At 41.9% G+C, this 23,219-nt stretch overlaps 1 protein-coding gene across 1 annotated transcript in view; it reads left to right on the forward strand.

The window, feature by feature from the left end:
* ism2a (isthmin 2a) overlaps positions 1–21,535 on the forward strand; it is an 80,984-nt gene extending 59,449 nt beyond the window's left edge. Inside the window, exons 4-6 of the mRNA XM_043697045.1 lie at positions 14,995–15,135; positions 16,595–16,657; positions 20,056–21,535. Coding sequence (XP_043552980.1) covers positions 14,995–15,135; positions 16,595–16,657; positions 20,056–20,573 — 722 coding nt within the window. The 3' untranslated portion in view covers positions 20,574–21,535. The remainder of the gene's footprint in view (positions 1–14,994; positions 15,136–16,594; positions 16,658–20,055) is intronic.
* The last annotated feature ends 1,684 nt before the right edge of the window (positions 21,536–23,219 follow it).

Raw genomic sequence — 23,219 nt, forward strand, 5'->3', positions numbered from 1 at the left:
CGCAGGTAGATAGGATAGTGAAGAAGGGGTTTGATATGCTTTCCTTTATTGGTCAGAGTATTGAGTACAGGAGTTGGGGGGTCATGTTGCGGCTGTACAGGACATTGCTTAGGCCACTGTTGGTATCCTTCCTATTGGAAAGATGTTGTGAAACTTGAAAGGGTTCAGAAAAGATTTACAAGGATGTTGCCAGGGTTGGAGGATCTGAGCTACAGGGAGATGCTGAACAGGCTGGGGCTCTTTTCCCTGGAGCTTCGGGGGCTGAAGGGTGACCTTATAGAGGTTTACAAAATTATGAGGGGCATGGATAGGATAAATAGACAAAGTCTTTTCCCTGGGGTCGGGGAGTCCAGAACTAGAAATCCCTACATGTTGTAGCATAGGTTTAGGGTGAGAGGGGAAAGATATAAAAGAGACCTAAGGGGCAACCTTTTCATGCAGAGGATGGTACGTAAATGGAATGAGCTGCAGAGGATGTGGTGGAGACTGGTACAATAGCAACATTTAAGAGGCATTTGGATGGATATGAATAGGAAGGGTTTGGAGGGATATGGGCCGGCTGCTGGCAGGTGGGACTATATTGAGTTGGGATATCTGGTCGGCATGGACGGGTTGGACCGAAGGGTCTGTTTCCATGCTGTCCATCTCTATGACTCTAATCAGTGTGAGGATGATTTGAACAGTTTAAGTTATAAAGTTCCCAGACTTAAGTAAGGCTTTAATAAGGTATAAAAACAGAAGTTGCTGGGAAAGCTCAGCAAGTGTGGTAGTGTCTCTGAAGAGAAATCAGAGTTAACATTTCTGGTCCGGTGACCCTTCTTCTGAACAGCCACTGGAAGAACAGTTAGGGTTAATTCATTAAAGAAGCAGCTGAAATTTATCCTTTTGTAATTGGGTCAGCCCCATAACTGTTTCCTATTGTAATTGATGTTAGGATCACATAACTTAGTGTGACTTATAAGAATGCTCGAGTTGAGTGATTTAAGGGAGTTTGGGAAGGAAGGAAAAGAGGTGCCCATTGCTTTTGCTTTTGTTACTTTTCTCAGTTTCCAGGAATTGGATCTTGGTTTCCTACTGGAGCAGAAGCTAGTTATTTGCAAAGTGACTGTGGTTTATTCTGTTCCTAAGGTTCAAAATAGTACAGGGGGAACCTGATTTGTGTCCTATTTAGTACTTATGATGCAATCTATTCAAGGGTGTAATTTTAATGTTTGACATACAAACATTCCATGTACTTCCAAATAGCTGCTTTATATTGTTCTGTACGGTTCTAACTTACCTACAACTGACTTGTGAATGGACTCAAGAATGGAACTCATTTGCAACCCGTGGACTGTCTGCATAGCAACTGGTGGTGATGTTGATAAAATATATATAAAAAAGGAAGTATACAATTGAATAAGATAATTAATTAGTTAGTTAGATAGTTACAACTTTTGAAGAATAACAGAATGGTCAAATGTTAATGCTACAACATGTAGGGATTTCTGGATGCCGGATTGATCTAGGGTAACCACGACTCTCTGTTTAAAGTTCAAGCAGCTTTGACTCCGGGTTCATGAGCTGGAAGATGAAATGCAGACACTGAGATATGTTAGGAAAGGGGAAGACTGCCTGGATTCTTTGTATTAGAAGGCAGTTACAACGGGGCTGCAGGATTGATAGTTAGCTGACTATGGTACACGAAACCATTCAGATGACAGGGAAGCATAAAAATGTGAATTTGTAGTGTATAAATGTGAAATGGTGCTGTATAGTCAGAAGAATTGATATTGCTCTCTGCAGTGGGTGGAGGTGGGTACTGTAGATGCTGGAGATTAGACTCAAGATTAGAATGGTGCTGGCAAAGCACAGCAGGTCAGATAGTATCTAAGGAGCAGGAAAATCGACGTTTTGGGCAAAAGCCCTTTAGTCGGGTTTCTTGATGAAGGGCTTTTGCCCGAAATGTCGATATACCTGCTCCTCGGATGCTGCCTGACTTGCTGTGCTTTGCAAGTGCCACTCTAATCTTGATTGTTTTCTGCAGTGATGAGTAAGTCAAGGTAGCTATGTTGTCTTTAATCTGCAGTTTGAAAGGGAGAGGGTAGAATCGGAAGTGACAATATTTCAGTTGAATAAGGGGAACTATGGAGCTATGAGGGAGGAGCTAGCCAAAGTTCAATAGTGCAATACCCTAGCAGGGATGGCAGTGGAACAACAATGGCAGGTATTTCTGGGTGTAATGCAGAAGATGCAGGATCAGTTCATTCCAAAAAGGAAGAAAGATCCTAAGGGGAAGCAGAGGTGGCCGTGGCTGACGAGGGAAGTTAAGGACCATATAAAGACAAAAGGGAAAAACTATAACATAGCAAAGATGAGGAAATCGGAGGACTGGGAAGCTTTTAAAGAACAACAGAGGATAACTAAAAAGGAAATATGCAAAGACAAAATAAGGTACAAAGGTAAACTGGCCAAAAATATAAAGGAGGATAGTAAAGGCTTTTTTAGGTATGTGAAAAGAAACAAAAAGGTTAAGACTAAAATTGGGCCCTTGAAGACAGAAACGGGTGAATTTCTTATGGGGAACAAAGAAATGGCAGAAGGGTTGAATTGGTACTTTAGATCTGTCTTCACTGGGGAAGACATGAGCAATCTTTCAGATGTAATAGTGGCTGAAGGACCTGAACTGAAGGGAATTTATATTAGGCAGGAAGTGGTGTTGGAGAGACTGTTAGGTCTGAAGGCTGATAAGTCCCTGGGACCTGATGGTTTGCATCCCAGGGTACTGAAGGAGGTGGCTCTAGAAATCGTGGATGCATTGGTGATCATTTTCCAATGTTCTATAGATTCAGGATCAGTTCCTGCGCATTGGTGGGTGGCTAATGTTGTCCCACTTTTTAAGAAAGGAGGGAGAGAGAAAACAGAGAATTATAGACCAGTTAGTCTGACCTCAGTGGTGGGAAGAATGCTGGAGTTAATTACAAAGGACGAAATTACAACACATCTGGATAGCAGTAACAGGATAGGTCAGAGTCAGCATGGATTTATGAAGGGGAAATCATGCTTGACTAATCTTCTGGAATTTTTTGAGGACGTAAGTCTGAAGTTGGACAAGGGAGGTCCAGTGGATGTAGTATACCTGGACTTTCAGAAAGCCTTTGATAAAGTCCCACATAGGAGGTTAATAAGCAAAGTTAGGGCACATGGTATTAGAGGTAAAATACTGACATGGATTGAAAATTGATTGGCTGACAGGAAACAAAGAGTAATTATAACCGGCTCCCTTTCGGAATGGCAGGCAGTGACCAGTGGTGTGCTGCAGGGATCAGTGCTGGGACTGCAGCTTTTTACAATGTACATTAATGATATGGATGAAGATATTAAAAGTAATATTAGCAAATTTGCTGATGACACAAAGCTGGGTGGCAGGGTGAAATGTGAGGAGGATGTTAGGAGCATACAGGGTGACCTGGACAGGCTAGGTGAGTGGACGAATGCATGGCAGATGCAGTTTAATGTGGATAAATGTGTGGTTATCCACTTTAGTGGCAAGAACAGGAAGGCAGATTACTACCTAAATGGAGTCAAGTTAGGTAAAGGGGCAGTACAACGAGATCTAGGTGTTCTTGTACATCAGTCAATGAAAGCAACCATGCAGGTACAGTAGGCAGTGAAGAAAGCTAATAGCACGCTGGCCTTCATAACAAGAGGAATTGAGTATAGAAGCAAAGAGATCCTTTTGCAGCTGCACAGGGTCCTGGTGAGACCGCACCTGGAATATTGTGCGCAGTTTTGGTCTCCAAATTTGAGGAAAGACATTCTGGCTATTGAGGGAGTGCAGCGTAGGTTCACAAGGTCAATTCCCAGAATGGCGGGACTATCTTACGCTGAACGATTGGCGCGACTGGGCTTGTATACGCTTGAGTTTAGAAGGCTGAGAGGGATCTGATTGAGACGTATAAGATTATTAAAGGATTGGACACTCAACAATAAATATACTGTTTTGGATACTGTTGCAGGGGGAGCAATTTACTGGGGTAAGCAATGTGGCACAGGTCTCTGGCGCAGTCTGTCCCTGTTGCTCAGAGGGGGAGGGGGAAGGGGAGCAGAGCTTAAGTCATTGGGGATTCCATAGTTAGGGGGACAGATAGGAGGCTTTGTGGGAACGAGAGAGACTCCCGATTGGTGAGTTGCCTCCCAAGTGCCAGGGTTTGTTATGTCTCGGATTGTGTTTTCGGGATCCTTGAGGAGGAGGGGGAGGGGGAGCAGCCCCAAGTCATGGTCCACATAGGCACCAACAACATGGGTAGGAAGAAAGGTGGGGATCTCAGGCAGACATTCAGGAAGCTAGGATGGAAACTTAGAGCTAGAATAAACAGAGTTGTTATCTCTAATTTGTTGCCCATGCCATGTGCGAGTGAAGTGAAGAGCAGGGAGAGAACGGAGCTGAACACATGGCTGCAGGAATTGTGCAGGAGGGAGGGTTTTGGATTCTTGGATCATTGAAGCTCTTTCTGGGGAAGATGGGACCTCTACAAACAGGATGGTCTTCACCTGAACCAGAGGGGTACCAATACCATGGCCAGGGAGGGACTTGCTAATGCCGCAGGGGGATAGGAACCTGAATTGTAGTTCCAGTGTATAGGAGATTGAGGGTCGTGAGGTCAGGGATAGGATTACAAGATCGCAAGAGGGCACTGGCAAGCAGGAAGGTGTTTGAAATGTGTGTACTTCAATGCCAGGACCATCCAGAATAAGGTGGGTGAACTTGCAGCATGGGTTGGTACCTGGGATTTCGATGTTGTGGCCACTTCAGAGACATGACTAGAGGAGGGAAAGAAATGGTTGTTGCAGATTCCAGGATTTAGATGTTTCATTAAGAACAGAGAAGATGGTAAAAGGTGGGGTGGAGGGTAGCATTGTTAATCAAGGGTAATATTACAGCAGCTGAGATGTTTGAGGACTCATCCACTGAGGTAGTTTGGGCTGAGGTTAGAACCAGGAGAGGTCACCCTGTTGGAAGTTTTCTATAGGCTCCGAATTGTTCCAGCGATGTAGAGGAAAGGATAGCAAAGATGATTCTCGATAGCAGGGAGAGCAACAGGGTAGTTGTTATGAGGGACTTTAACTTCCCCAATATTGACTGGGAATAGTATGGTTAAGTGGTTTGGATGGGTCAGTTTTTATTTAATGTGAGCAGGAGGGTTTTCTAACACAGTATGTAGACAGGCGAACAAGGGGCGATGCCATATTGGATTTGGTACTGGGGAATAAACCCAGCCAGGTCTTAGATTTGGAGGTAGGTGAGCACTTTGGCAATAGTGACCATAATTTGGTTACCTTTAATAGCAATGGGCAGGGATAGGTATATTCTACAGGGAAAGAGGTATAACTGGGGAAAAGGCAATTACAATGCAATTAGGCAAGATTTAGAATGCATAGGATGGGGAAGGAAACTGCAGGGGATGGACATACTTGAAATATGAAGCTTATTCAAAGAACAGCTACTGTGGGTCCTTGATAAGTATATACCTATCAGGCAGGGATGTACTTGTTGAGAGAAGGAGCCATGGTTTACTAAAGTAGTTGAAGCTCTTGTCAAGAGAAAGGAGAAGGCTTATGTGAGGATGAGGCATGAAAGCTCAGTTAGGGGGCTTGAGAGTTATAAGTTAGCCAGAAAACATCTAAAGAGACAGCTGAGAAGAGCCAGAAGGGAACATGAGAAGTTGTTGGCGGATAGGATCAAAGAAAACACTAAGGCCTTCTATAGGTATATCAGGAATAAAAGAATGACTAGAGTAAGTTTAGGGCCAATCACGGACAGTAGTGGGAAGTTGTGTGTGGAACCTGGGGACATAGGAGAAGTGCTTAATGAATACTTTTGTCAGTATTCACACTGGAAAAGGGCAATGTTAGTGAGATTACGGAGATAGATGGGATTGCAGTTGACAAAGAGTTGGTTTTAGCATATTTGGAAGATCGGAAAATAGATAAGACTCCTGGGCCAGATGGGATATATCCTCAGATTCTCTGGGAGGCCAGAGAGGAGATTGTAGAGCCTTTGGCTTTGATCTTTATGTCGTCATTGTTGACAGATGTGCCAGAAGACTGGAGGGTAGCAAATGTTGTTCCCTTGTTTAAGAAGGGGAGTCAGGACAACCCTGGTAATTATTGGCCAGTGAGCCTTACTTTGGTTGTGGGTAAGGCTATAAGAGAGAGGATTTCTAATCATCTAAAAAGGAATAATTTGAGTAGGGATAGTCAACACAGTTTTGTGAAGGGTAGGTTGTGGCTAACCAATCTTATTGAGTTCTTTGAAAAGCTGATTAGACAGGTGAATGAAGGTAATGCGGTTGATGTGGTGTATATGGACTTCAGTAAGGCAGGTGGTGAGGTTCCATGCGGTAGGCCGTTGCAAAAAATATGGAGTTTCGAGATTGAAGGTGATTTAGTGGTTTGGATCAGAAATTGGCTAGCTGAAAGAAGACAGAAGGTGGTGGTTGATGGGAAATATTCAACCTGGGGCTCAGCTACCAGGATCGGTTTTGGGGCCACTGCTGTTTGTCATGTTCATAAATGATCTGGATGGGGTAATAGAAGGATGGGTTAGTAAATTTGTGGATGACACTAAGGTAGGCATAGTTGTGGATAGTGCCGAAGGATGTTGGTGGTTACAGAGGGACATAGATAAGATGCAGGGCTGGACCGAGATGTGGCAAATGGAGTTTAATGCGGAAAAATGTGAAGTAGTTCACTTCAGAAGAAATAACAGGAATGCAGAGGACTGGGCTACTGGTAAAATTCTTGGCAGTGTAGATGAACAGAGAGATCTCGGTGTCCAGGTGCATAAATCCCTGAATGTTGCCACCCAGGTTGATAGGATCGCTAAGAAGACATATGGTGTGTTGGTGTTTATTGGTAGGGGATTGAATTTGAGCCACGAGGTCATGCTTCAGCTGTACAAGACACTGGTAAGGCCGCACTTGGAGTACTGTGTACAGTTCTGGTCATTGCATTATAGGAGGAATTGGAAGCTTTGGAAATGGTTCAGAGGAGATTTACTAGGATGTTTCCTAGTATGGAAGGAAGGTCTTATGAGGAAAGGCTAAGGGAACTGAGGCTGTTTTCGTTGGAGAGAAGAACGTTGAGAGGTGAGGTTTTCGTGGTAGAGCAGAACATTGAGAGGTGACTTAATTGAGATGTATAAGATAATCAGAGGGTTAGATAGGGTGTTTAGTGAAAGCCTTTTTCCTCGGATGGTGAAGCTAACACAAGGGGACATAGCTTTAAATTGAGAGGTGATAGATTTTAGACAGATATCAGGGGTAGTTTCTTTACTCAGAGTAGTAGGGTGTGGAACAGCCTGCCTGCAACAGTAGTAGACACGTCAACATCAAGGACATTTTAAATGTTGGATTTAAATGTCCTTAATGGATAATAATGGAACGGTGTAGGTTAGATGGGCATCAGATTAATTTCACAGGTCGGCGCAGCATCAGGGGCCGGCGCAGCATCACCGTCCGAAGGGCCTGTACTGCGCTATAATTTTCTTTGTTCTATACGTCAGCGGAGCAGAGGTTGAGAGAGTTGACAGCGTCAAACTCCTAGGAATGGCAATAAGTGACAACCTGTCCTGGACATCCCATATAGATGTGATGGTCAAGAAGGCAAAATGATGCCTCTTCTTCCTCATGCAGCTTAGGAAATTCAACATGTCCATAAGGACCCTCACCAACTTCTTCTACAGATGCACCATAGAAGGTATACTATCCAGGTGTGTAGTGGCCTGGTACGGCAACTGCTCTGCCCAGTAAGAAACTACAAAAGGTTGAATACACAGCCCAGACCATCATGGAAGCCAACCTACCATTCATGGACTCCATTTGGAAAGAAGTGAGGACTGCAGATGCTGGGGATCAGAGCTTAAAAATGTGTTGCTGGAAAAGCGCAGCAGGTCAGGCAGCATCAAAGGAGAAGCAACACATTTTTAAGCATGGACTCCATTTGCACTTGTTGTGGCCATGGAAAGGTTGCCAAATTCATGAAAGACCTCTCCCACCCCAGTGATGCTCTCCTACAACCTCTTCTGTCAGGCAGAAGATACAAAGGCTTGAATACATGCATACTTCCTTGCCATTGTTAGACTGATGAATGGTGTCTCTAACTTACAATAACGTTGATCTTGTTAATTCTGATCTTGCTTCGTGCGCCTCGTCTGTAGTGTAATTTGAATGCCTCACCCTATGATCTGTTATGTCCTTGCTTACTTTGATCTACCTGTACTGCTTGCAAACAAAGCTTTTCACTGTCTTTGGGTATACGTGACCATAACAAATCAAATCAAGCTAGGGAAAGGTGGAAGTGTGGTTCTGTTTGTTAATCATGGCGTTAATACTACAGAGAGGATTGACCAAAGTTCAGGAAACCAGGATGTGAAAACAGTTTGAGTAAAGATAAATGATAAAGGTAAGAAGTCATTTGTGGGAGAGTTGTACAGGTCTCCTAACAGTAATCACTTGGTAAGGTAGACACAATGGAAGAAATAATGGGAGCTTGTCAGAAAGGAATAGGAATAATCATGGGATATTTTAATCTACATATAGCCTGGAAAAGTCATATGTATGAAATAGCCTAAAAGAAGAATTCATAGAATGTTTTCAGGATAGATTTTGACAACAAAATGTTCAAACATCCAAGTCTGAAGCTGACCAAAGAGCAGGCCTGCTATTAGCAATGGTGTAAAGAATTATGGGGATAATGAGTAAAAGACATTGAAGTCTTTAAACAGCCACAGACCTGGTACTGTGTGACAAGAATGAATTATCTCAGAGCAAAGGGTAGATGCAACTGTTATATGACTGAATCTTACATTCTATTTGAGGGAGAGAAGAAATAGATCTGAGTCTACTTTTGTTAAACTTTTATATGGACAATTATGAGGGCATGAAAACCAAAGTGGATTGGCAAACTAGGTTGAAGGATAAGTTAATGAAGATGCAGTGACAGACATTTAAGAGGATATTTTAGAATACACAGAATAAATATGTTCCAATGAGTAAGACATTTGTCATAGGGAAAATGTCTGAAGCTATTGTGAAAGATGTCATAGCAGGGTACTGAGATATGTTCAAGATAAACAGGCAGAGTCAACAAAGGGGAATCATGCTTAACCAATCTGTCGGAGGTTTATTTAGGGGAATCAAAGGATTCTGAGTAATACAAGATGGAGAATGGGAAAAAATGTGGATATAAGAGCTGCTCCTTTTTTTGAGGTATTTTAGGTGTTGGAGCTTTTTTCCTTGAATTCCATGAGCAGTAATTACTGTTTTATAAGCTTTGGGGAAGAAAAAAGATCAAAGCAATGGCACTTTAAAAAGGAGGAAGAGAGACAAAGCAGAGACCACATGCTGAGTGAATCAAATGAGAAAGAAACCTACACTGCTATCTGACACAGCAGTGAATCTGCATAGCTACTGCCTTTGCTGTTTGAGTTCAAGTATTTCTAGACATCATAATGCATCAAAAAAAATTAACAAACAGTGACATTCACAGCTGATGTTGGAGGAACCTGTGTGGAACAGCTCACAACATGGGAGCAGCTAAGTGCATAGTTTTTAAGTGTAACTTAAGTGTACTCTAGAGTAGAGTGGGTTCTTTTTTGATTATATGTTTTATTGTGATCTCTTGATTCAGCCAGATGAAGTGGTGGAGGCTGGTATAATTACAACATTTAAAAGGCAGCTAGATGTGTATATGATCAGGAGGGGTTTAGAGGGATATGGGCCAAGTTTTGGCAAATGGGAGTAGATTAATTTAGGATATCTGGTCGCCATAAACGAGTTTGACCTGAGGGCCGGTTTCTGTGCTGTACATCTCTATGACTCTAAGTAACATGCTGTAGATAACTTAAAACCACTGGATATATTGTACTTAGATTTCCAGAAGGTATCAAAGGTTATTGTGAAAATTAGAAATTTATGGTGGGGATGGTAGCAAATCGGCAGAAAGAGAAGATTGGGTGCCCAACAGGAAACTGTGGATTTTTCAGGTTGGCAAGATGTAATCAGTGGTGTATCACAGGGTTCAGTGCTGTTTACAATACAAACATAGGAACAGGAGTAAGCCATTCAGTCAGCTCAATAGTTTGCTGCACCTGTATGCTAGCCTTAGTAACTCAATTTTTACAATTACTTTGAAGGTATGGACGGCCAAATTTGGCAATATCACAAAGGAAAGTAGGAAAGTAAAAACAAAATCAGAAATTGCTGGAAAAACTCAGCATGTCAAACAGCATCCGTGGGGAGAAAACAGAGTTAGCATTATGAGTCTGGCAACTCTTCATCAGAACAATTAACTTTGCTTTCTCCCCACAGAGGCAGCCAGAACTACTGCATTTCGCCAGCAATTTCTGTTCTTTGTTTCAGATCTCCTGCATCTGAAGTTCTCTATTTTATTCTACAGAAAGATAGGCTAAGTGAGTGGGATAAGATGTGGCAAATGGATCATAATATGGAAAAATGTGAAATTGTCCGTTTTGGCAGGAAAATCACATTATTTAAATAGTGAAATTATTTAAACAAGGCTCTGAGGTAGAGAGATCTGGGTGTCCTTGTGCATGAATCACAAAAGGTTCATTCGTAGTTACTGCAAGTAATTAGGAGAACTAATCAAACGTTATCATTTATTGTGAGGAGAATTGAATACAAAAGTTGGGAGGATGTGATTCAATTATATAGGACAATAGTCCAAGGTGAGGCGATAGGCTAGTGGTATTATTGTTGAGACTAATAATCCAGAGACCTAGGTAATGTCCCAGTGACCCTGGTTCAAATCCTGACATAGCAAGTGGCAAAATTTGAATTCAGTAAAGGTCTAATGATGACCATGAATCATTACTTATTGTTGGAAAATCACATCTGGTTCACTACTGTCTTTTAGGGAAGGAAATTGCCATCCTTACCTGGTCTGGCCTACCTGTGACCCCTCAGGAATGTGGTTAGCTCTTAACAATTAGGATGGGCAATAAATGGTGGCTCAGCCAGCAATGCCATCATCTGTGAATGAATAAAAAAGTGAGACTGCATCTGGAGCACTAGGAACAGTATTGGTCACTTTATTTAGGATAGAAAGTAAATGTGTTGAAAGCAGTTCAGATGGGTTTTACTAGACTAACATAACATGGAGGCTGGGGGAGATGTCTTATGAGAAAAGGTTGATCAGGCTAGGCTCATTTCCTCTGAAGTTTAGAGTAAGAGGTAACTTGATTGAAACTTACAAGATCCTGACGGTGTATCTTGATAGTGTAAATGTGGAAAGAATGTTTCCTGTTCTAGGAGAATCTAGAAATAAGGGGTTACGGTTTTAACACTTGGATCACCCATTTAAAATAAAGATGAGGTGATTTTATTTTCTCTGAGCGTCTTTGGAACTCTTCTCCTGAAAAGGTGGAAGCAGAGTCTCTGAATATTCCTAAGGCAAAGGTAGATAGATTCTTGTTAAGAGGCTCTTAGGGATAAGCAGAAGTATGGAATTGACGTTACAATTAGATCAGCCATGGTCTTAGTGAATGACAAGAGGGTCCTCAAGGGGCTGAATGTACCATTTCTGATCCTATGTCATATGTTTGTAACATTTGAAGAATTTGAGGAGCAAGATCAGTCAGTGGCTAATCTGGAACAAAACTTGGCAGCATTGCAACAGGACAAGCAAGTTCTGGAACAGCAACTTGCAGCCCATGAAAGAAAAATTTAAATGTAAGCCAGAAGTATTATGAGACCTGTTTTCAATCTGTAACAAAGCAACAGTAGAAGTCTGTGGAAAACTAGGGAAGTGATTGCTGGGCCCCTTGCTGAGATATTTGGAACATCAATAGTCACAGGTGAGGTGCCAGAAGATTGGAGGTTGACTAACATGGTGCACTATTTAAGAAAGGTGGCAAGGAAAACCAGGGAACTATAGACCGGAGAGCCTGACATCGGTGGTGGGCAAGTTTTTGGAGGGACTCTTGAGGGACAGGACTTGCATGTATTCGGAAAGACTAGGACTGATTAGGGATAGCCAGCATGGTTTCGTGTGTGGGAAATCATGTCTCATTAACTTGATTGAGATTTTTGAAGAAGAGGATTGATGAGGGAAGACCAGTGGATATGATCTATATGGACTTCAGTAAGGCATTTGACAAGGTCCCTCATGGTAAACTGGTTAGGAAGGTTGGATTATATGGAATACAGGGAGAACTAGCCATTTCGATACAGAACTGGCTTGAAGGTAGAAGACAGAGGGTGGTGGAGAAAGGTTGCTCTTTAAACTGGAGGTCTGTGACCAGTGGTGTGCCACAAGGATCGGTGCTGGGTCCACTGCTTTTCGTCACTTGTATAAATGATTTAGTAAGTTTGCAGATGACGCCAAAATTGGAGGTGCAGTGGACAGCGAAGTAGGTTAACTCAGAGTACAATAGGGTCTTGATCAGATGGGCCAATGGATCAAGCAGCGGCATACAAAGTTTAATTTAGATAGTTATGTGTTCCATTTCAGAGCAGGACTTATACGCTTAATGGTAAGGTCCTGGGGAGTGTTCCTGAACAAAGAGATCTTGGAGTGCAGGTTCATAGTTCCTTGAAAGTGGAATTGTGGGTAGATAGGATAGTGAAGGTATGCTTTTCCTTATTGGTCAGTGCATTGAATATAGGAGATGGGAGGTTATGTTGCGGTGTACAGGACATTGGTTAGGTCAGTTTTGAAATATTGTGTGCAATTTTGGACTCCCTTCTCTAGGAAGGATGTTGTGAAATTTGAAAGAGTTCAGAAAATATTTACAAGGATGTTGCCTGGGTTGGAGGGTTTCAGCTATAGGGAGAGGGTGGGGCTGCTTTCTCTGGAGCTTCAGAGGCTTATAAAATCATGAGGGGCATAGGTAGGGTAAATAGACAAGGTCTTTTCCTTGGGGTACGGGAGTCCGGAACTAGAAGGCATAGGTTTAGGGTAACAGGGGAAAAATTTAAAAAGAGACCTAAGGGCAACTTTTTCACAAGCAGATCTGTATATGGGATGAGCTGCCAAAGGAAGGGGTGAGGCTAGTACAATAACAACATTTAAAAGGCATCTGGATGGGTATATGAATAGCGAGGGTTTGGAGGAACATGGGCCAAGTGCTGGCAATTGAGACAAGATTAATTTAGGATATCTGGTAAGCATGGACGAGTTGGACCGAAGAGTCTGTTTTCATGCTGTATGTCTCTATGACTTTCTAAGATATCTGTATGTGTTGTGCCAGGATTTCGATAAGCATTAACCTGTCATGGACCCTATAGCTATCAGAGAGAAACATGGGTAAGCAGTCAGGTCTCATTTATCTTAACAGTTTACATCCCCAGGAAATAGCTAAGATCCCAATAGAGTGTCTCCTATCTGAAGTTAATCTACAGAGGAGTGGGAAATAGTCAATACCACCATTTAAATAGATTAACTGGAAGGTGTTCAAACATTGAGTTTTGACAACCTTGAAATGATTTATGTGAGATATAAAAATACAATACATGCACAAGTATGTATACATGTATGTCTACAAATGTGTGCGCTTAGGTGCCTGTGTTCCCTGAGTTTGCTGATCTAGCAGAACTGAAGTTTCATTCTGGATCAGCTTGTTGAGTAACTTTAGAGTTTTGCAATTCGTGACCTACAATGAAGTCTTGCTTGTCCCTCCATACTGGTTCAATACTAGTACCATTGCATCCTATGTCCTGTGTTTCTGCATTGACATCTGGCATGATTTGGCTGCCCCCAGCCTCTGGCTTCTGTTGAAAATGTGCACAATTATTGGTGGGACAAATGAGCATTTTTGACTACTTAACTTGGGGACACTTCTTTAACTTGCTGTTCAAGTGATTTGTTTTTACAGGACAGCCACGCACACACTGAGGCTGCCAGGGCAAAGTAAGTTAAAAATCACACAACACCAGGTTATAGTCAAACAGGTTTATGTGGAAGCACTAGGTTTCGAGGCGCTGCCTGTTCATCAGGAGCAGGACCAGAAGACACAATTTATAGCAAAAGGGTTACAGTGTCACGGAGTTGTAATGGTATGTTAAACAAACAGATTAAGTCTTGCATCTTTTAGGATGGGATATGCTGGTTTGGGCTCTTTAATATGTAAATTTGAAAACTCCTTTCAAGTTACATTCTTAAGGTGGCTTCAGTTTATCTAACAATAGGTGTTATATCTAAGTATGAAATATCTATCCATAGACTAACCATAAACATTTAAAGTAAAATTTTACCTTAAAACTGCGAGCAACTTAAGATGTCATCTCCCAGTGGAAGAAAATATATTTGAAAAGCATTATTTGTGGAGTTGTTATACTACTGAAATTTCAATGAGAGGGTTTTACTCTTAGTTTACTCAGGTCCCTCCTGCTTTGGTTGTTGATCTTAAGTATATGTTCTTCCCATTAACATTTAATGCTATATCATATATCATTGATCTTTATTCAAGAAAGATTCCTTTGAGCTTTTGTGCAGTTAAGTCTTTGTGTTGTTCTATACTCATACGGAAATTACTTGTTTCTCATTCTTCAGTTTTAAAGAAACCTTTTGTTAAAGGTTTACCAGTAAAGATTTTTCATGGCAGATGATAGAATTTGAATTCAATAAAGAATCTGGAATTAAGAGTCTAATGATAATTATGAATCCATTATTGATTGTTGGAAAAACCCATCTGGTTCACTTTGTTTATATACATCATAGATCTCTTTATATACAATAAAGTTTGTTTTGGTTTTAAAAACATGAAATTTTGTGGCATGGTTCAATTGGTTAATTGTTGAGTTTTAATACTTCTTTAACATTAATGGTCCCAACAGGAATTTAACAAATGTTGACCCAATATGTAATCTTTTAGTCCTCTGTTTCAAGCTATATTATTCTAACAACTTCACTTCGCTCCTCATGAAGTTCCTGTGGGAATGCAGAAACTAAGCATTTGTGGTCCATCTGATGAATGTTCCTCTTACTTGGCAGAATATGAAGATAATGAAGACTGGAGTGCTTGGTCCCCCTGCACTGTAACATGCGGCACTGGGAACCAGAAACGCACCAGGTCCTGTGGCTATGCCTGCACTGCAACAGAGTCACGGACCTGTGATCTGAAAAGGTGTCCGGGTAAGCGTTAAGAGGTGAAGACTTGCACCAAATCAGCACTTAAAAAAGAGGAAGTGCCATCTGATGAAGCCGGAGCTGCCAGTCAATTTGAGACCACCATCTCTCCAGTAATCCCACTGATGATGGCACCACATAAGTGACATGAGGAATTATTCAGCAGTGAATTGTGTTGGTATTGTTTGGGGGTCCCACTGGATGCCAAACTCATCAGTAAAGGTGCAGCCAAAAATTGAGAAACTGTGGTGAGGGAGACCCCTGGAAGTTGTGGTCCCTGTTTTCATTCAAGGGACTCCTGCCTTGTCCCTCATCGTGTGCAGTATAACCTATCGGGCTGGTAGTTGTGTGGGGGCATCTCCTATAGGCTAGTTGAGGCTTTAAAGTGAGCATTAATGGCCCAATTAAGAACCACAATTGATGGCATCACCACCCTAATGTCTTATCTATTGTTGGTAAAATTCCCATGGGAACAAGGATGATGGGTAGATACGTTGCCTGATGGATTTTGAGGGAGAAAGTGAGGACCGCAGATGCTGGAGATCAGAGTCAAGAGTGTGGCGATAGAAAAGCACAGCAGATCAGGCAGCATCAAAGGAGCAGGAGAATCGACATTTCAACAGTGTATTCCTAATTAAGGGCTTATGCCCGAAACATCAATTCTCCTGCTCTTTTGATGATGCCTGACTGACTGTGCTTTTCCAGCACCACACACTCAACTACTGAATTTTACATACTGCTTCTACCTCTGAACCCAAAAAGGAAACAAAATCCATCCCCTGAGGATTGACAGTATTTGTAATGTTGACCAGACCTGGTTAGATTCTCTTTGAAGGACAATGTGAATCAGTTGGGATCTTGCAACAACACTGCTTTCTCTGTACTCCTCGTATCTCATGTCAGCCCACTATTTAGAGCAGATTTATTCAGATTCCCATTTTGCCATTGGCGAATTTTCAACTCAACTTTTAAGCTGTATTCCTTTGCACCTGATCGTCCCTCGTTCATTGCAGATAATCACAAGTATAAGATTACAGTTCTCTGTTGAGCACCTGGTGCAGAGTCCTCGAGTGCAAATAGCCACACAGCAATCACAAATTCAGTGATTCCAAACTAAATTGTTGACATAAACTACTAACAGTCTAAGTCTGGACATTTAACTCCAGAACACACTGAAAGATTAGGAATATGCATGACATTCAGAGTGCAGGATGCTGGATTAAAACTGCTTGGAATTTGTATGGGGCTTATTTTATTCTCTCACGCGCATCAAGGTTGACCAGCTTTTGTTGCCTGTCCATAGTTGTTCGTCCACGGAACAAAATAAAATCCAGTAAAAATAATTTTAAGAATTTTATTTTGTATTCAAATCTGGATTCACTCCACTTGTTTTGAGTACAAAGTACTAACGTGTTCATTTGGTGGGCCACACCATTCTGACCCTGGCTGTATTTTTTTCCTGAAGGGATGGAAGATGATCTGAATGCAGCAACTGAAAAAGCAAATGGAACAGAGTTGTTTGACTCAGGTAAGTATACTACACCAAGAACCATTAATGTGAGAACATGTCAGCTGACTTACCTGGATATGAAAAGAATCAATAGAGAAAACAGCCCATTAAGCCCCTCAAGTTTGTTCCACTATTCAATGACATTTCAGCTGCTCTGTCTGACATGCTAAGTTTAATCAACAGCCATGAGTTCAAAATTGACAAAAGGATTCAGGAAATCAGATTTGATCGTTTATTTCACATATACACATGGACGGCTAGTATTATCACCGTGAAATGTAAATCTCTCATTTCCAGATTTATCTAATATTTATAGAAAACATTACAACATTCAAATTACAATCTCCACACTTCTCTGTTCAGGTGTCTGCTATTACCTGTTGTTTTCCACACTTTTTACAGACATTGTCTGTATTTTTCCCAAGACCGGTTCTATCTGCTAATAGTACAGCTAATAGTACAAAAGACTGCCTTTGTACATCTGTCGTTCTCATTTACATTTACAATATGACTTAAAATTTAACCCTTAACTAACTGAAACTGATTCAACTTTTTCACCCTTCAATGCAATTCATCTGACTCATCTAGAATTGTGCAGAGTCAGGATAGGAGACAGGACCTTCAGTCCCTCAAATTTTGTTTCACCATTCAATGAGATCTTGGCTGATCTGTCTAACATACTGAAGTTGATAACAGCCACAAGTTCATTGGTGACATGGGAAGTCAATCTCTTGACACCCCTGGCAGGATAGCTATTAGACTTTGCATTATCTCCATTCCTGGTTTAATTAACAAATGGTGTGATACTGGAAACAAAAACAGAAATTGCTGGAAAAACTCAGCAGGTCTAACAGCATCTATGCAGAGAAATCAGAGTTAACATTTCAGGTCCAGTGACCCTTCTTAAGAACAGGTGTGATACTGGATTCTTTGTAGAGAAGTACAACTCTGGAAAACTGGGAGTTTTTGGATTATATGACCTATATGATGATCCTTTTAGTCTATGAAAATGAAATTTGAAAGAGCTGAACACTGTGTCTCAGCAAATTTTGGTTATGGACCTGCACCTCAGTGAAGCAGATCATTTTGCTCAACTTTTCAGTGTCAGTATGCATCCTTTGATTTGATTTATTATTGTCCCATGTACTGAGATACAGTGAAAAGCATTGTTTTGCATTCTATCCAGACAAAACATACCTTACATAAGGACATGAGGGCAATAGAACAGAATAGTGTTACAGCTGCAGAGAATGATCAACTCCAATATGAGAGGTCTGTTCATAAGTCTGAAAACAGCAGGGAAGAAGTTATTCTTTAACCTGTTGGTATGTGTTTTCAAACTTTTATATCTTTTGCCTGATGGAAGAAGGTGAAAGAAAGTAAATGGGTGGGAGGGATCTTTGATTATTTTGGCTGCTTTCCCAAAGCAGATAAGTAGAGACAGAGTCAATGGATGGAAGACTGGTTTTCATGATGGACTAGACTCCATTCACAACTCTGTGTAATGTTTTGTAGTCTTGCCATACCAAGCTGGAATGCATCCAGATAGGATGCTTTCTATGGTGCATCTATAGAAATTGGTATGTCATTGAGGAAAAGCTGAAGAAACTCAGCACGTCTGGCAGTATCTGTGGAGAGAGAAAACCAAGGTTAACATTTCAAGTCTGTGGTATGACTTCTTCAGAACTGAAAAATGTTGGAACTTAGGTTTTTTTAAAAATATTTTCCACAGAATCCAAGGAGGAGCAACAGGGCAGATGGTATGGAGACTCAATGCAAAAAGTTGAAGTCATTATCAGTGAAGAAAAGAAAGAGTAAAAAGAGTGTAAATTAAGGTGTGTAAAGGAGAGACTTAGTATTTGCTAATAAGTGCAAAGTAAACAAAACATACACTACAAATTGCATTGAGGAGGCAGTGAGATTGCAGAAGGATTTGGACAGGTTAGGAGAGTGGACTGAGAAGTGGCAGATGGAGTACAAAGTGGGAAAGTGTGAGATCATGCACTTTGAAAGGAAGAATAGAGGCATGGACTATTTTCTAAATGTGGAGAAAATTCAGAAGTCTGAAGTGCAAAGAGACTTGGGAGTTCTAGTCCAGGATTCTGTCAAGGTAAACTTGCAGGTTAAGTCAGCAGTGAGGAAGGCAAATGCAATTATTTTGACAAGACTTGAATATAAAAGCCGGAATGTACTTCTGAGGGTCTATAAGGCTCTGGTCAGACCACATTTGAAGTATTGTGTGCAGTTTTGGGCACCATATTCTCAGGAAGGATGTACTAGCCCTGGAGCGTGTTCAGAGGAGGTTCAAGAGAATGGTCCCTGGAATTAAAAGCTTAACGTATAAGGAATGATCAAGGACTCTGGGTTTACACTTGATGGAGATTAAAAGGATGGGGGGGAAGGGGAAATCTAACTGAAACATACAGAAAGTGAATGGCTGGACAGAGTAGATGTTGGGAAGATGTTTCCATTGGGAGCAGAGACTAGGTCCCAACAGCATAGCCTTAAAGGGAAGACCTTTTAGAACAGAGATAAGGAGAAACTTCTGCCAGAGAGTGGTTAATCTAGAGAATTCACTGCCACAGAAGGCTGTGGAGGCCAGGTCATTAAGTATATTTAAGAGATAGGTTCTTGAGTATCATGGGAATCAAGGATTACAGGGTGAAAGCAGGACAATGGGGATGAGAACTTTATCAGCCATGGTTGAATGGCGGAGCTATTTCAATGGGCTGAATGGAGTAATTTGTGCTCCTGTGTCTTATACATAGCTGCAGGGGAAAGGGGGAGAAAATGCAGAAGTCATTACGTTTCTGAAGTTATTGAATTTAATGTTGAGACCTTGAGTGCCAGCCTCAAAATATTTAATTCTGTTTCTTGCTCTCTGACATGTGCTGCTAGATCTGTTGAGTTTGTTTTTAAATCATTCACTAAACCAGCATTTATTGCCCATCCCCAAATTGCCCAGAGGAGAGTCAACCATGTTGCTGTTGGTCTGGAGTCCAGGTAAGGGTGTGATTTCCTTCCCTAAAGGAGATTAGTGAACTAGATAGACTTTCCTTAACAACAAACAATTGATTCATGGTCATCATTTGACTCTTAGTTCCAGATTTTTCTTTGTTGAACTAAAATTTCACCATTTGTAGTGGCAAGATTCAAACGTACCTGGGTCTCTGGATTAACAGTGTAGAGAGTGTTTTGCTGGAAAAACATCTGAGGAGCAGGAAAATCAACATTTTGGGCATAAACCCTTCATCTTATGCACACTCTGATCTCTTGTCCTCACTTTCTCCTCTGGATTAACAGTGCATTGATACTATCAGGGGGTTATTGCCTCCCCTCTGCTGCAGCATTCTGTGTTTATGTCATTGCAAACCCGTTCTTATGGCGCCCTCACTTTTTGTTTTCCTATCCCACAGAAGTGGACAGCTGCGACAAATGGTTGAACTGCAAGAGTGAATTCCTGAAGAAGTACCTCATGAAAGCGCTGGCCGACCTCCCGAGCTGTCCTTGCACCTACCCGACCGAGGCGGTGTACAGCGTCGTCAGCGTCCGCGAGGACGGCAAAGGCAGGTTCTTCCGTTGGCGGGACGCGAGCGGGCCCAAGGAGCGCCTCGACATCTACAAGCCGAGCTCCAAGTTCTGCATCCGCTCCATGCTCTCCCTGGACAGCACCACCCTGGCGGCCCAGCACTGTTGCTATGACGACCAGATGCGGCTGATCACGCGGGGCAAGGGCGCGGGGGCGCCGAACCTGATCAGCACGGAGTTCTCGCCCGAGCTGCACTACAAGGTGGACGTGTTGCCATGGATACTGTGCAAGGGAGACTGGAGCCGGTACAACGCGGTGAGGCCGCCCAACAACGGCCTCAACTGCTCCGAGAACCCTCCGGAAGACGATTATGCGGCCCAGCTGAAGGAAGCGAAGGAGTATTGAAAAGGAGGGGGGCAAGCAGCGGGTCTCCGGAGAGTTGAGGATGGAGAGAGAAAGGACGTTTACTTTTAAAATATGGCGATCTCCGCCGCGAGCCCAACCTCCGACTCCCATTCGCCAACGGTTGCTTGGCAACGCCAAGTGAGATGGTTAGAAACTTCACCGGGATGGCTCTAACTTACACACACACACACACATATATACTTGTTCACCTGAAGAGGATAGTTTCAACCCATCAAATGATTGTGCACAAGAGGAAGAAGAGATGCATTTTAAATCCTGCCACTGCTGTCTTCTGTGGCCCTGAGTGTTGATGAGAAACGCATTGCTTCAGGCACACGTTCCCACCCCTATTCTCTGGCTTATTCAGTACGCCCCTCAAAAATTCAGACTTCTCCCTCTGTCTCATTTACTCCTTCTTGCCCCCTCTCTCCCTCGCCTGCTTTTGTTCTTTTTTTTGCCCCATCTCTCTTGCCCTCTCTTTCTCTTTTCCTCCTCTCTAACCCTCTGGCTTCCTCTCTTACTCTCCTCGCTCTCTACCTTTTCTCTCACGCAAAGAATTCCTGGTTCCGGCTTTTCCCAGTTCCACTTCTCACTCTGGCTAAGGAGAGTCTTGGCATTCCGGATCACCTTCCAAACACACATCCAGCGAATCATCAGTGACCTTCATCTCGCTGATTTGTGCGTGGGGTGAAGAATGCCAATTGATCAGTCCAGGATTCTCTCAAAAGTCTGAATATGAAGTGGATGGTGTCGGTGGGAGGTTGTAGGGAATTCAAAGAATTGCCATCTGTGGTTGATGATCCATGGGAGATGCCCGAGTGCAAATTGACAGTTGCATCTCTTGCATTCCAGCAATGGCTACAGTCCAAAAGTATTTCATTAGTTGTAAAACACATTTATCGAGTCATACAGCATGGATGTTCTGAGATTGTAACAAAAATAGAAGTTGCTGGAAAAATTCAACAGATCTGGCAACATCCGTGAAGAAAAATCAGAGTTAACGTTTTGGGTCCTGTGCCAGACCTACTGAGCTTTTCCAGCAACTTCTGTTTTTATTTCTGATTTATAGCATCAACAAATCTTTCGGTTTTGTTCTGAAATTGTGGTCGGCAGTACAGAAATGTGATTCTTCTGATGTTGCTATTGCATAGGTTGACTCATTCTGTATCTGTGACAATTCAGTCAAGTTTAGTTTAAAATCAGAACTCACTCTTTACACTTTATAAATTTTCGCATGAGTGGCTGAATCTACAGAGCTAATGGAGGCATTTGGAGATTACTTTAACATACGCTGCATACCGTTGTCTTCAGTCTTGCTTCACCGTGTAATCCAATACTGCCGCAAAAGAGCCAAAAGTAAACAGTGAATTTGTTTGAACTCCCCTTCTGTTAATGTCTGCTTTAAGAAAAACAAACCTCTCTAAACAAGGGTTCACAGCTTCAGTGTGAGAAAACTGGTAGCTGAACGAGAATTCACAGTCTCCTGCTGGAATCCTGTTTTTACCTGGGACTGATAGCTATGGAATCCCCACCACTATTGGCTTCCTTTTCCTTCCTGTATACATAAGCTTCTACATTCCAGGCTTTAGGAAGACAGCAGTTCATATTTTTTCTGCTTTGACGGTGTCCTGCTCTGTGGGTGTCATCATGTCTCCTGCACTTTTCAATCAATTGAAAGAGACACAGGCTGCCTTGTAAAGAGAAAAGATCAAAACATTTTATTTTAAATGAAGCGAGGATACAAAAGGGAATCGAATGACATACGAGTCCAGAATATCTCTCTCAAAACTCTGGCGATGCATTAATGCGAATGGCTCAACGAATTAGAAGTTTGAGGTGTGACACTGAAATGCAGGGGGCTTTCAGGATCTCTGTTTCTCTCTACTGTCTTCAGAGTTGCGAAATGAATAAGACCAAATGTCACCCTATCCAACTTCCTACCAGCTAGGTAATTGGAGTATACACTAACAATGGATGCTTTGTTTGCCATTGACTGTAAACCATATGGGACATCATGAGATTGTGATAGGTGCAATATAAATGGAATTTCTTTTTATTCCTTTATCTTTAACAGTGGCCGTCTGTATAAATTAGCCCATAACAGACCTTAAACAAAATGGGGCAAACTCCAATGATGGAGCGCTAAGGGAATCCTTGATCCAAATTAATCTGTTCTTCGTTGGAACCACCATGTCATATTGCAAATTTCTCACCATTCCATAAATTATTTTCTGAAATTTATCTAAACTTCTTTCACCGTGGCTCAAGGGTGTCTGTTCCATGTATTGAAGCACTCACCCTCTCTACAAAATTCAATCACGGTATATCAATAGGATTTGTGGAGAAAACCATCTCTTTGAAATGTTAGAGAATTTTTTTTACCCCGCCAGTTTAATTTAAAAAAAAATACAGTATCAAGCACTGAGTTTCCTAAAATCCTCCAAAACATAAAAGGTCTTTCCAATCAAACATAGTAAAATGACACATGACAAATGGACACCATTTAGCCCCCATGGTGCTTGTGTTGTGTTGCAGACAGAACTATCCACTTCGTCACAATTGCACTCTTGCTCTGTAACTCGGCAAATGTTTTTGATTTCATTTGGAAATCACTATTATAAATCCCAATTGGATGGCTACAGTTCA

This window comes from Chiloscyllium plagiosum, chromosome 10 (genome assembly GCF_004010195.1).
Source record: "Chiloscyllium plagiosum isolate BGI_BamShark_2017 chromosome 10, ASM401019v2, whole genome shotgun sequence".
Classification (NCBI taxonomy): Eukaryota; Metazoa; Chordata; class Chondrichthyes; order Orectolobiformes; family Hemiscylliidae; genus Chiloscyllium; species Chiloscyllium plagiosum.